The 13,036-nt window shown below is 43.5% G+C and overlaps 2 protein-coding genes across 2 annotated transcripts; one reads left to right on the top strand and one right to left on the bottom strand.

The window, feature by feature from the left end:
- Positions 1–1,423: 1,423 nt before the first annotated feature.
- Positions 1,424–4,164, top strand: nkx6.1 (NK6 homeobox 1). The gene is made up of 3 exons (XM_034546994.1): positions 1,424–2,238; positions 2,346–2,515; positions 3,810–4,164. The coding sequence occupies exons 1-3, from the start codon at positions 1,698–1,700 to the stop codon at positions 4,062–4,064; spliced, it is 966 nt and encodes a 321-aa protein (XP_034402885.1). The 5' UTR covers positions 1,424–1,697; the 3' UTR covers positions 4,065–4,164.
- A 3,844-nt stretch (positions 4,165–8,008) lies between these two features.
- Positions 8,009–10,446, bottom strand: LOC117740597 (activating transcription factor 7-interacting protein 1-like). Its single transcript, XM_034547088.1, has 2 exons — positions 9,651–10,446; positions 8,009–8,054 (listed from the first exon to the last, which is right to left on the bottom strand). Exons 1-2 carry the CDS (start codon positions 10,216–10,218, stop codon positions 8,038–8,040), a joined length of 585 nt encoding a protein of 194 aa, XP_034402979.1. The 5' UTR covers positions 10,219–10,446; the 3' UTR covers positions 8,009–8,037.
- Positions 10,447–13,036: the final 2,590 nt, after the last annotated feature.

Here is a 13,036-nt window from a genome sequence, read left to right as displayed (position 1 = left end):
ACAAATAGATTTAAAGAAAATAGAGTTAATACAAATAGAGATAAAGAAAACAGAAGTAAAGTAAATAGAGTTAAAGAAAATAGGAGTTTTAAAAAACGACAAAAAACAGAAAAGCTAAACAAATTAAAATAGAAAAGTTAAAACAATTAATTTGTAAAAAAAAAGTGAACTAATTAATTAACGAGTTTCTGAGCTGACGTTTCTCGGCCACATGACCCTCGTCTTGCAGGCCGTAGCGGTCTGTCACAGTCTCCCATGATGCATCACTGCATCCCGAGTTATTGATTATTTATTTTTACTTAGTCTTTTTTCAAACGGAAATCTAAATTTCAGATTTACGTGAAAATGTGTGATTTCCAGATCCGATGATTCCATCGTTGGTATAAATGAGAGAAGTCGCTCTGGCTCACAGCGCCCCCTGCTGGTCCGGAGCTGAACATGTTGCTTCTTCTAAAGATTATTACATTCAAGAGATTTGGTCATATTTCGATATATGGACAGAAAATTAACATAAACGCTGAGTTTACATGTTGAATATTAATGCACAATAAAAATAATTATTTTCTTTAAAATATAAGAATATTGAAGGAACTGTTAACATGTTCAGATCTTAAAAGTCCATGAAAGTCTCCCAATATTTAAATAACTTTACCTTCTTTTTTTGTACTCAACACTTATTAACACACAATTATTATTATTATTTTTATTCGGATCCAAGCGGCCGAAATGAGCTTCCTCCGTAGGGTGGCCGGGCTCAGCCTTAGAGATAGGGTAAGGAGCTCGGACATCAGGGGGGAGCTTGGAGTCGAGTCGCTGCTCCTTCGTGTCCAAAGGAGTCAGCTGAGGTGGTTCATCTAGTCAGGATGCCTCCCGGACGCCTCCCATTAGAGGTTTTCCGGGCACGTCCAACTGGTAGGAGGCCCCGGGGAAGACCGAGGACACGCTGGAGGGATTATATCTCCCGGCTGGCCTTGGAACGCCTCGGGATCCCCCAGAATGAGCTGGAAAGTGCTGCTGGTGAGAGGGAGGCCTGGGTCGGCCTGCTGAACCTGCTGCCACCGCGACCCGACCCCGGATAAGAGGTGATAATGGATGGATGGATGGATGTTTTATTATAAACCATTTAAATTGTAATCTTAACAGATTTATTCTCAACACAAGAAAAACAAAAGACTTTGAAATCCACATTCTTCCTTTTCTAAAGTTTATTCAACATCAAATATTATTTCTTCTTTGATGGTGGAAAATCGGAGCCGAGCCGCTGAGCCAATCAGGAGGCTCTCCGAAATCCAGCCGTGCCGCGTCACCGTCAGCTGAGCCAATCCGAGCGCCGCGCGTCCTCGGCCCCGCCCCCTCCTCTAAAGTTTGGACTGAGAGCTAATAGACAGAACAGATGATCATGTTTTATTATCTCTCACAACTTCTTCCACGCAGCACACCCACGCTCCGTGCTGGTCTGGAGCTGGACCCGGATCCGGATCCGTCTGAACTCCTTCCTTTTAATTTTTTTATTTGCAGCTGAAGTTACTCGGGATTGTTCTGCAGCCGGATCGAGTCTGAGATGGACTTTGACTGCGAGTCCAGAGAAGAGCGGGTTCTGGTTTAGTTGCAGTCCGGACTCTGTCAGGTGCGCGGGGGCCCTCGAGACCCAGAGAGACCTGCTCCAGTGGACCCGCATCCTCCAGCGGAGAGGGGTGATGTTAGCGGTGGGTCAGATGGACGGCTTCCTCCTCAGCACGCCTCCTCTGGCGGCTCTGCACAGCATGACCGAGATGAAGACCCCTCTGTACCCGGCCTACCCGCTCTCCTGCGCCGGCCCCAACTGCTCCACCTCCCCGTCCACCACGTCCCCGAACCCGGGCGGCATGGCCGCGTCCTCCCCGGGGAGCAAGAGCTCCTCGGGGCTGTCCTCGGGGCTCGGCTCCCCGCAGCTCTGCTCCTCCGCCACCCCGCACGGAATAAACGACATCCTCAGCCGGCCCTCCGCGTCGGTCCTCGGGGCCACGGTGGCCGTGTCCGCCGCCTCCTCCTCGGCGGGGCTCCTGTCGGGTCTGCCCCGGTTCAGCAGCCTCAGCCCGCCGCCGCCTCCCGGACTTTACTTCAGCCCCGGGGCCGCGGCGGTGGCCGTGGCCCGGTACCCGAAGCCCCTGGCGGACCTCCCGGGCAGGACGCCGATCTTCTGGCCCGGAGTGATGCAGAGCCCCCACTGGAGGGACGCCCGGTTCGCCTGCTCACCCCGTAAGCCGGTTCTCTGACGCCCTGAATGAACTCCGATCCACACCAGAACCATACTGATATCCCATAATATCCCGCGGACTATTTAACACGAATGCACTCTATTGCAGATCACTCCATCCTGCTGGATAAGGACGGGAAGCGGAAGCACACGCGGCCGACCTTCTCCGGGCAGCAGATCTTCGCTCTGGAGAAAACCTTCGAGCAGACCAAGTACCTGGCGGGGCCGGAGCGCGCACGGCTGGCCTACAGCCTGGCCATGACGGAGAGCCAGGTCAAGGTAGGCATGATCATACAATAATAATAATAATAATAATAATAATAATATCACTGCTCTCCATGAGGAAGAATGTCATAAGTATAATAATAGCACTGCTCTCCATGAGGAAGAATGTAATCATTATAATAATAGCACTGCTCTCCATGCTGAATAATAATAATAATAATAATAATATTATAATAATAATCTCTGCTCTCCATAAGGAATAATATAATAATAATAATAATATTATAATAATAATCACTGCTCTCCATAAGGAATAATATAATAATAATAACAATGATCATGGTTCTTCATGCTGAATAATAATAATAATAATAATAATAATCACTGCTCTTCATGCTGAATAATAATAATAACAATAACAATTACTGCTCTTCATGCTGAATAATGATAATAATAATAACAATTACTGCTCTTCATGCTGAATAATAATAATAATAATAACAATCACTGCTCTCCATGAGGAATAATATGATAATAATAACAATGTTCATGGTTCTTCATGCTCAATAATAATAATAATAATAATAATAATCACTGCTCTTCATGAGGAATAATATAATAACAATAATAATAATCACTGCTCTTTATGCTGAATAATAATAATAATATAAATCACTTCTACTCATGCTGAATAACAATATAATAATAATAATAATAATAATCACATTCCTCTTCATGCTGATTAATAATACAATAATAATGTAAATTATTTATTTATATCTTTAGTTTAAAACGCTTGTTGAAGACTATTTTAAGATTCAGGTATTTTTTCCAACGTTAATGAATTTAACGTTTTTATTTTCTAGCTGCGTTTTTTTAAACCGTGAAGACGTCACTTAATATTTATTTATTCATCTTTCATTGAGCTAAACGTGATTTAATGCACGAGGCCTTTCTATCGTGTGTGCACGAGCTTCATTCGCTCCAATACTTGTTCCCGTAATGCGTCATATTTATTATGGTCTGTATTTTGTAAATAACATTGTTTCGCATCTTTTATGTTTAACATCAAATCTAGAAATCCCGTTTTTATTAAAATTGTTATAATTATTTTTCTTATTATAACAATGTGTATTAGATAACATATTATGATAACTATATTGTAAGTGATATTATGATTGTATTTAGCCTAAATAATAATACTAATAATTAGAACTGCATTTATTTTTGCAGAAGCAAATATAATATTTATTTTGTAATCTTCGTAGTTTCCGTTTAGAGATGTCAGAAAAGTGAACGCACTTTTCTCTGTGCGCGTGCGTGTGCGTGTGTGTGTGCGCGTGCTCAGGTCTGGTTCCAGAACAGACGGACTAAATGGAGGAAAAAGCACGCGGCGGAAATGGCCACCGCGAAGAAGAAGCAGGACTCGGACGCGGAGCGGCTGAAGGGGACCTCGGACAACGAGGACGAGGACGAGGACTACAACAAGCCCCTGGACCCGAACTCCGACGACGAGAAGATCTCCATCCTGCTGAAGAAGCACCAGCAGCCGGGGGGGGGCGGCGCCCTGCTGCTGCACACGTCGGACAACGACAGCTCCTAATGCCCCTGATAGCTCCTCCTTTTGCTCTTCCTCCTCTTCTTCCTCCTTTTGCTCTTCCTCCTCTTCCTCCTCCTTTTGCTCTTCCTCCTCTTCTTCCTAACTCTCCATCTTCCTCCTCCTTTTGCTCTTCCTCCTCTTCCTCCTCCTTTTGCTCTTCCTCCTCTTCTTCCTAACTCTCCATCTTCCTCCTCCTTTTGTTCTTCCTCCTCTTCTTCCTAACTCTCCATCTTCCTCCTCTTTTTTATCTTCCTCTTCTTCCAAACTCTCCTCTTCTTCCTCCTTTTCTTCCCAACTCTCCATCTTCCTCCTCTTTTTTTCTCTTCCTCTTCTTCCTCCTCTTCTTCCTAACTCTCCTCTTCTTCCTCCTTTTCTTCCTAACTCTCCATCTTCCTCCTCTTTTTTCTCTTCCTCTTCTTCCTCCTCTTCTTCCTAACTCTTCATCTTCCTGCTCCTTTTTCTCTTCCTCTTCCTCCTCTTCGTAACTCTTTCCTCCTGCTCCTCTACAACTCTTCCCAGCTCTTCTTCCTCCTGCTTCTCCTCTTCCTCCACTTCTTGACTCTTCCTCCTGCTTTTCCTTTTCCTCTTCCTCCTCTTCGTAACTCTTTCCTCCTGCTCCTCTAAAACTCTTCCCAGCTCTCCTGACCCTCGCTAACCCTTCCTCCTGCTCCTCCTCCTGCTCCTCCTCCTCCTCCTCCTCCTTTTTTGGGCAGCAGACGAACTCTCGGAATCGCAGATTTTTTCGTTTTTTTGTCGTTGCACGCGCACGGAGTGACTTCCTGTCGGGACTTCCGGTCCGGACTTCCGAGTGAACTAAAGTTGTAAATAGAAGCGCGAGACTGAGAACAAACAGACTCTTTCGTTTGGTTTTGGATTCACAGAGACAAACTAAATATATATGACCTTCACTTGGTCCGCGAAGGCCTCTCCGGGAGGCCCTGAACGCACCATGCGCACCTGTACAGCGAGTCCTCTTCACCTTTTTATTTATATGTTTGTGATGAAGCCTGCAGAGTGTATCATGGCGGCTCGATGTAATGCACTTTTATTTAATAAAAACTCAAAGGTTTGCTTATAATTATGTAATTAATTAATTAATTGATAACGGGGCAAAATAATCGATATTCAATACAATATTCTGATCGATATTCATTATTTAACCCCTTTTATTTCTGCTGAGAACGGCCTTTTTTATTATTGTTATTATTACTGTTGTAGTTATTATTAATATCATTATTGTTATAATTATAATTATTTCTGTTATTATTATTACTACTCTTGTTATTATTAATAATATGATTATTAATATTAACATATCTGTTATTATTACTACTCTTGTTATTATTAATAATATGATTATTAATATTAGTACATCTGTTATTAGTATAACTCTTGTTATTGTTATTATTACTGTAACTCTTGTTATTATTATTATTATATCATTATTGATATATGATGACATCATTTCCGGCCTCCGGCTCTTTTCCGTTTTTTATATAAAATGAAAACTTTGAAACATTTCTGACTGGATTTTAACGAAAAGATCAAAAAGCAGAAATCTGCAACAAAAGATGAAAAACAAACAAATGAGCTTTTTAATAAAAGAGTTGAAATAAAATAACTGAATGTTCAGGAGAAAAAAACATCCCATAATAAGTTTCCGTGAAGCTTCACGTTTCATCAGCAGCTCGTTTTCCCTCAGATTGGAAGTCGGTGAAGCGGCCCGCAGCCAGCTGGTCCCGGTCTCCTCCGGGACCCGGATGTACCGGCGGGGGGGTCACGTGCCTCTCCGTGAAGCCACGCACGAAAACAACAACACGCATTTTAAGAAGGACAACAAGAAGTTACGAAAAGGAGATCAGCTGTTTCTTTATTCTCATGAAGACAAAACAACGCAACATAATTAATATTCATTATTACTAAATTAAACAACGTATTTAAAATCTTAAAATCTAAATATTTATTTTCTTCAGCTAAAGTGGATATTTTTCTTATTGACAAAAAACTTGTTTTTATAGTATATAACGAAATAATTCATGTTTTACATGTTTTATGAACAAATACATATTTATTTTGTATTCTGATTCTAATTATTTATAATAACAGAAATATTAAAATGTTTGATTCTGCACTAAAGCAAATAGATGATTTGATCGTATTGATTTAATCCTGTAGTTTAAAATCAGGTTTCATGGTTTTGATGATTTATATATAAAAGATATATATATATTTATGATAAACGTGATGTCGGTGAGTTAAATAATTTGTATTTCAGCAGAATTTCTTTTAACATTTAGACCTTCATGTTTATATTGTATGTTCATTTCAGCAAGGCTTTAATATTTAATTTATTCTTATCCAATCAGAAGCCGTTCTCATCATCAGACCAAATAGAATCATAACGTATATTTATTAAATATACATAAATAACATGGAACAAAAATAATTACTAGCATTGCAAATCCCGTGAATTTAATTAAGATTTAATAAAGCCATTAATCAATAACACATACGAATTAATCTGTAATTTAATGAAACCATATTACAAATATATATATATGTATATTTATTTATTTCATGGAGGAATAATTCAGAAGATCTCAACATGAACTGAAACTCACAATGTTTTGACCTCAAAATTCTTCTCATGTTTTAATATATTTGTGTTTCCGGTTCTTCATCACGACCCCCGAAGCTCATCCGGCGGCCCTTCACGGGGCCCCGCCCCTCAGGTTGGGAACCCACGTTTTACATAAAAGAGATGAAAGAGTTTCAGTCTTTTTAAAATGAGTATGAAACATTTTGATGTAAATAATAAAATAAATAGTTTTTTATAACATTGTGATCTTTTTTAAACAAATATATGAAACATATAAAACAGATTTCATCAGATGACAATGAAAGAACTGAATAAATTGAGCCGGAAGAATCGATCGATAAATGATTAACTTTATGATAATTAACACACGTTTCATCGATATAATTAATACAAGAATCTATAAATGTATCAATAAATATGATCAATACATATTATATTATATTATTTACAGTATTCGTCTCAATTATTTAAATGAAAAACCAAAAACAGGAAACTTTGTTTACTGACGAGGCCTTCAGGGCCCAGCACCTTCACTTTCATCTTCATCTCTCTCTTCATCATCTCCCTCTCCATCATCTTCATTTTCATCATCATCATCCTCTTCCTCTGAAGTTCTGCTTCTCATTAAAATTTGACCCAAATGTCAAGAAAATGTTCTTGAGTAATGGATGAATTATTATTAAAAAAACAATTTGATGTATATACATATAAATATATATATATATATACATCAAATATATATAATGTATTTTTATATATATTTTATAATAATAATAATATAGAACTGACGAAGACTGCGATGAAGGTCTCCCAGTCGAGTGGAGGTGTTTACCTTCTTAATATAAACACAAATATACAAACATTTAAAAACATCAACATATCAAAATATCAAAATGTGATCCTGTGAAGTTCAACACACACATTTAAATTAATACGCAACTTGTTATATTTGAACGCAACGAACTATTTAAAAATATATAATTGTTAAAAAATAGATAATTAATATGATTTTTTTTAAAGAATATAATTTGTTTTTATTATTATTATTGAGCAACATTGGCTAACGTTAGCATCGTTGGCTAATGTTAGCATCGTTAGTGTAGCATGAAGCTGAGCCAGATGTCACTAAACTCTCTTTATAAATGTGGATGTGCAGATCAGTCCTGAAGGGGGGGGCGTGGCTATCAGCATGACGTCACCTCCATCAGGCTCCAGGTGGAGTTAACAAGCTCTCTGATGTCTGCAGGTGAGGAGGAACATCCTGTAATGTGTCCCCCCCCCCCCCCCCACAGGGACCCTCTGCAGCATCTGTTCTCTCACTTCCTGTGCCAGCCCCCCCCCCCCCCCCCCCCACACTCCATACTGCTGAATCCTCTGTCAGCGTCCTCCTGAAACTGATGCGGAGGACATGAGGAGGACATGAGGACATGAGGAGGACATGAGGAGGACATGAGGACATGAGGAGGACATGAGGACATGAGGAGGACATGAGGACATGAGGAGGACATGAAGAGGACAGGAAGAGGACATGAGGACATGAAGAGGACATGAAGAGGACAGGAAGAGGACATGAGGAGGACATGAGGACATGAGGAGGACATGAGGATGACAATGAGGAGGACATGAGGAGGACAGGAAGAGGACATGAAGACATGAGGAGGACATGAGGAGGACATGAGGATGACAATGAGGAGGACATGAGGATGACATGAGGAGGACATGAAGAGGACAGGAAGAGGACATGAAGACATGAGGAGGACATGAGGAGGACATGAGGATGACAATGAGGAGGACATGAGGAGGACATGAGGAGGACATGAAGAGGACAGGAAGAGGACATGAGGATGACATGAGGAGGACATGAGGATGACATGAGGAGGACATGAGGATGACAATGAGGAGGACATGAGGACATGAGGAGGACATGAGGATGACAATGAGGAGGACATGAGGAGGACATGAGGACATGAGGAGGACATGAGGAGGACAGGAAGAGGACATGAGGATGACAATGAGGAGGACATGAGGAGGACATGAGGAGGACATGAGGACATGAGGATGACAATGAGGAGGACATGAGGAGGACATGAGGATGACAATGAGGAGGACATGAGGACATGATGACAATGAGGAGGACATGAGGACATGAGGAGGACATGAGGAGGACATGAAGAGGACAGGAAGAGGACATGAGGATGACATGAGGATGACATGAGGAGGACATGAGGAGGACATGAGGACATGAGGATGACAATGAGGAGGACATGAGGATGACATGAGGAGGACATGAGGAGGACATGAGGATGACAATGAGGAGGACATGAGGAGGACATGAGGACATGAGGATGACATGAGGACATGAGGATGACATGAGGAGGACATGAGGACATGAGGATGACATGAGGACATGAGGATGACATGAGGAGGACATGAGGATGACAATGAGGAGGACATGAGGACATGAGGACATGAGGAGGACATGAGGAGGACATGAGGACATGTGGATGACAATGAGGAGGACATGAGGACATGAGGACACGAGGAGGACATGAGGATGACAATGAGGAGGACATGAGGACATGAGGAGGATATGAGGACATGAGGAGGACATGAGGACATGAGGATGACAATGAGGAGGACATGAGGATGACAATGAGGAGGACATGAGGACATGAGGATGACATGAGGACATGAGGAGGACATGAGGACATGAGGATGACAATGAGGAGGACATGAGGACATGAGGAGGATATGAGGACATGAGGAGGACATGAGGACATGAGGATGACAATGAGGAGGACATGAGGATGACAATGAGGAGGACATGAGGACATGAGGATGACATGAGGACATGAGGAGGACATGAGGACATGAGGATGACAATGAGGAGGACATGAGGACATGTGGATGACAATGAGGAGGACATGAGGACATGAGGAGGACATGAGGAGGACATGAGGAGGACATGAGGACACCTGTTGCGTCTCCACCTGTTGCGTCTCCACTCGTTGCGTCTCCACCTGTTGCGTCTCCTCCTGTTGCGTCTCCACCCGTTGCGTCTCCTCCTGTTGCGTCTCCTCCTGTTGCGTCTCCTCCTGTTGCGTCTACACCTGTTTCGTCTCCTCCTGTTGCGTCTCCTCCTGTTGCGTCTCCACCTGTTGCGTCTCCTCCTGTTGCGTCTCCTCCTGTTGCGTCTCCACCTGTTGCGTCTCCACCTGTTGCGTCTCCTCCTGTTGCGTCTACACCTGTTTCGTCTCCTCCTGTTGCGTCTCCTCCTGTTGCGTCTCCACCTGTTGCGTCTCCTCCTGTTGCGTCTCCTCCTGTTGCGTCTCCACCTGTGGTCTCTCCTCCTGATGGCTCGGTGCTCACAAAGAGCTCTCTGACAGGCGGCCATGTTCTACAGCAGATTACACACGAGGACACGAGTCGGGGGCGGAGCTCCTTATCTCCTGCCTGCAGGCCTGAGATAAGGAGCGCCTCGGGAGCTCCATTATGAGGAGACTCCTCCTCCTCCTCCTCCTCCTCCCCCTTAAACACAGTCATGCTTGAGAGCAGCATTGTGCAGCTCCCCGTGACAGGATGTGATCATCAGCTGATAATTACTCTGTCTGCTTCAGGTGGAGCAGCTCACCTCCTGCTGGTGGAGCAGCTCACCTCCTGCAGGTGGAGCAGCTCACCTCCTGCTGGTGGAGCAGCTCACCTCCTGCAGGTGGAGCAGCTCACCTCCTGCTGGTGGAGCAGCTCACCTGTACTTAGTGTACTTTATACTACACCTCAGAGGTACTTAGTGTACTGTATACTACATCTCAGAGGTACTTAGTGTACTGTATACTACATCTCAGAGGTACTTAGTGTACTGTATACTACATCTCAGAGGTACTTAGTGTAATTTATACTACATCTCAGAGGTACTTAGTGTACTGTATACTACATCTCAGAGGTACTTAGTGTACTTTATACTACATCTCAGAGGTACTTAGTGTACTTTATACTACATCTCAGAGGTACTTAGTGTACTGTATACTACATCTCAGAGGTACTTAGTGTAATTTATACTACATCTCAGAGGTACTTAGTGTACTGTATACTACATCTCAGAGGTACTTAGTGTACTTTATACTACATCTCAGAGGTACTTAGTGTACTGTATACTACATCTCAGAGGTACTTAGTGTACTGTATACTACATCTCAGAGGTACTTAGTGTACTTTATACTACATCTCAGAGGTACTTAGTGTACTTTATACTACATCTCAGAGGTACTCCAGAGTCTCAGGATGAAGAAACCAACTGTGATTAATCACGAGGAGGAGGAGGAGGAGGAGGAGGTGGAACATCGTGGCCTCCTCACCCGAGTCTTTTGTTCTGATTTTATTAGCAGGAGCTGCGCTACAATAACCTGTTAACAGGAATCACAGAGCAGCAATAATAACCTCCTCCATCATCTTTTAAAAGTCACGTCAGACGGCTGCAATTCATCTCTATGCAAATATGCTGCTGTCAGCTGTTAGTGAGCCCCCCCCCACTGTGGACTCATGAAACAATAATTATATAATTATACATAGAGAGCTGCTGTCCATATGTTCATCTCATAGTCCCTATGTATATATGTATATACATATACATATATACAGTATATGCCCGGTTTCCCTTGTCCGAGCGAGGTAGCTGCTTTCCATCAGGGTATATAATATATAATATAATATATATATATATATATATATTATATTATATATTATATAGACTAGCTCTAGGGACGTGGAACGTCACCTCGCTAGCGGGGAAAGAGCCGGAGCTGGTGCAGGAGGTGGAGCGGTACCAGCTCGATATATTTGGGCTCAACTGGAACCAAGCTCCTGGAGAAGGGTTGGACTTTGTCCTTTTCTGGAGTTGCCCAGGGTGAGAGGCGCCGGGCGGGAGTGGGGATACTCACGAGCCCCCGGCTGAGCGCCGCTGTGTTGGAGTGTTCCCCGGGGAACCAGAGGGTCGCCTCCCTGCGCCTACGGGTTGCGGGGAGTAAGGCTCTGACTGTTGTTTGTGCTTATGCACCCAACAGCAGTTCAGAGAGTCGGTGGGAGGGGTCCTGGAGAGGGCGCCGCCTGCCGACTCCAGAGTTCTCCTGGAGGACTTCAACGCTCACGTGGGCAATGACAGAGAAACCCGATCTGAACCCGAGCGGTGTTTCGTTATTGGACTTCTGTGCTAGCCACAGTTTGTTCGAACATAAGGTGGCTCATAAGTGTACGTAGTACCAGAACACCTTAGGTCGGAGATCAATGATCGACTTCGTAATCGTATCCTATCGTATAATCGTGAGTCGGCTAGAAAGACCTGGCAAGCCCAAACGTGTAGTGGGTGAACTGGGAACGTCTGGTGGAGGACCCTGTCCAGGAGGTCTTCAACTCCCACCTCCGGATGAACTTCTCACACGATGGAGGCTGGGGACATGGAATCCGAGTGGACCTTGTTCAAAGCCTCTATTGTGGACACGGCCGATAGGAGCTGTGGTCGGACCCCAGAACCCGGTGGTGGACACCGGGGGAGGAAATCCGTCAAGCTGAAGAAGGAGGCCTTTCGGGCCTGGTTGGCCCAGGGGTCTCCTGAAGCAGCTGAAGCCAGAAGGGCTGCAGCGGTCGCGGATGCTAAAACTTGGGCATGGGAGGAGTTCGGGGAAAACCATCCGACGGCTCAGGAAGGGAAAGCAGGGCCCCCCCAGGCTGTTCTCAGCTGGGGGGGCCCTGGGACATCGCCGGGCGGTGGGAAGAGGAACTCGTAAATCTGGCCAACATGTCCCCTGGAGAGGGGGCAGTGCCTGAAGACTTCGTACCCATATCCCCGTGTGAGAGTCTGGGTCGGCCTGCTGGGTCCACTGCCACCGCGACCCGACCCCGGATTAAGCGGATGAAAATATATATATATATACATATAATATATACAGTATGTATATAATGTATATATATATATAATATATATAATATATAAATAGCGACTATGAGACGAACATATATGGACAGCAGCTCTCTGCAAACAAGAGGGGCGGCAAATCAGAGCCTGATTATACATTAATTTCAGTTTGCATTTGAGTGTTTCAGTTAATTTTCAGATGGTGTGTTCAGATAAGAAGTCTAAGTATTTAAATACAACATGAACTTATGAAATGATACTCATACAGAACCTCCTTATATAGAGCTCACATATACACATAACCTCCTTATATAGAGCTCACATAGACACAGCACCTCCTTATATAGAGCTCACATCGACACAGCACCTCCTTATATAGAGCTCACATAGACACAGCACCTCCTTATATAGAGCTCACATCGACACAGCACCTCCTTATATAGAGCTCACATAGACACAGCACCTCCTTAT

This window comes from Cyclopterus lumpus, chromosome 12 (assembly GCF_009769545.1).
Source record: "Cyclopterus lumpus isolate fCycLum1 chromosome 12, fCycLum1.pri, whole genome shotgun sequence".
Classification (NCBI taxonomy): domain Eukaryota; kingdom Metazoa; phylum Chordata; class Actinopteri; order Perciformes; family Cyclopteridae; genus Cyclopterus; species Cyclopterus lumpus.
The sequence above is the reverse complement of the archived record's forward strand: the minus strand, read 5'-3'. Positions and strand labels throughout refer to the sequence as shown.

Coding starts and splice junctions, on each gene's coding strand:
- nkx6.1 (XM_034546994.1), top strand. CDS start 1,698: ATGTTAGCGGTGGGTCAGATGGACGGCTTCCTCCTCAGCACGCCTCCT. Junction 2,239..2,345: donor CCGGTTCGCCTGCTCACCCC/GTAAGCCGGTTC, acceptor ACTCTATTGCAG/ATCACTCCATCCTGCTGGAT. Junction 2,516..3,809: donor TGACGGAGAGCCAGGTCAAG/GTAGGCATGATC, acceptor GCGCGTGCTCAG/GTCTGGTTCCAGAACAGACG.
- LOC117740597 (XM_034547088.1), bottom strand. CDS start 10,218: ATGCTGCTCTCAAGCATGACTGTGTTTAAGGGGGAGGAGGAGGAGGAG.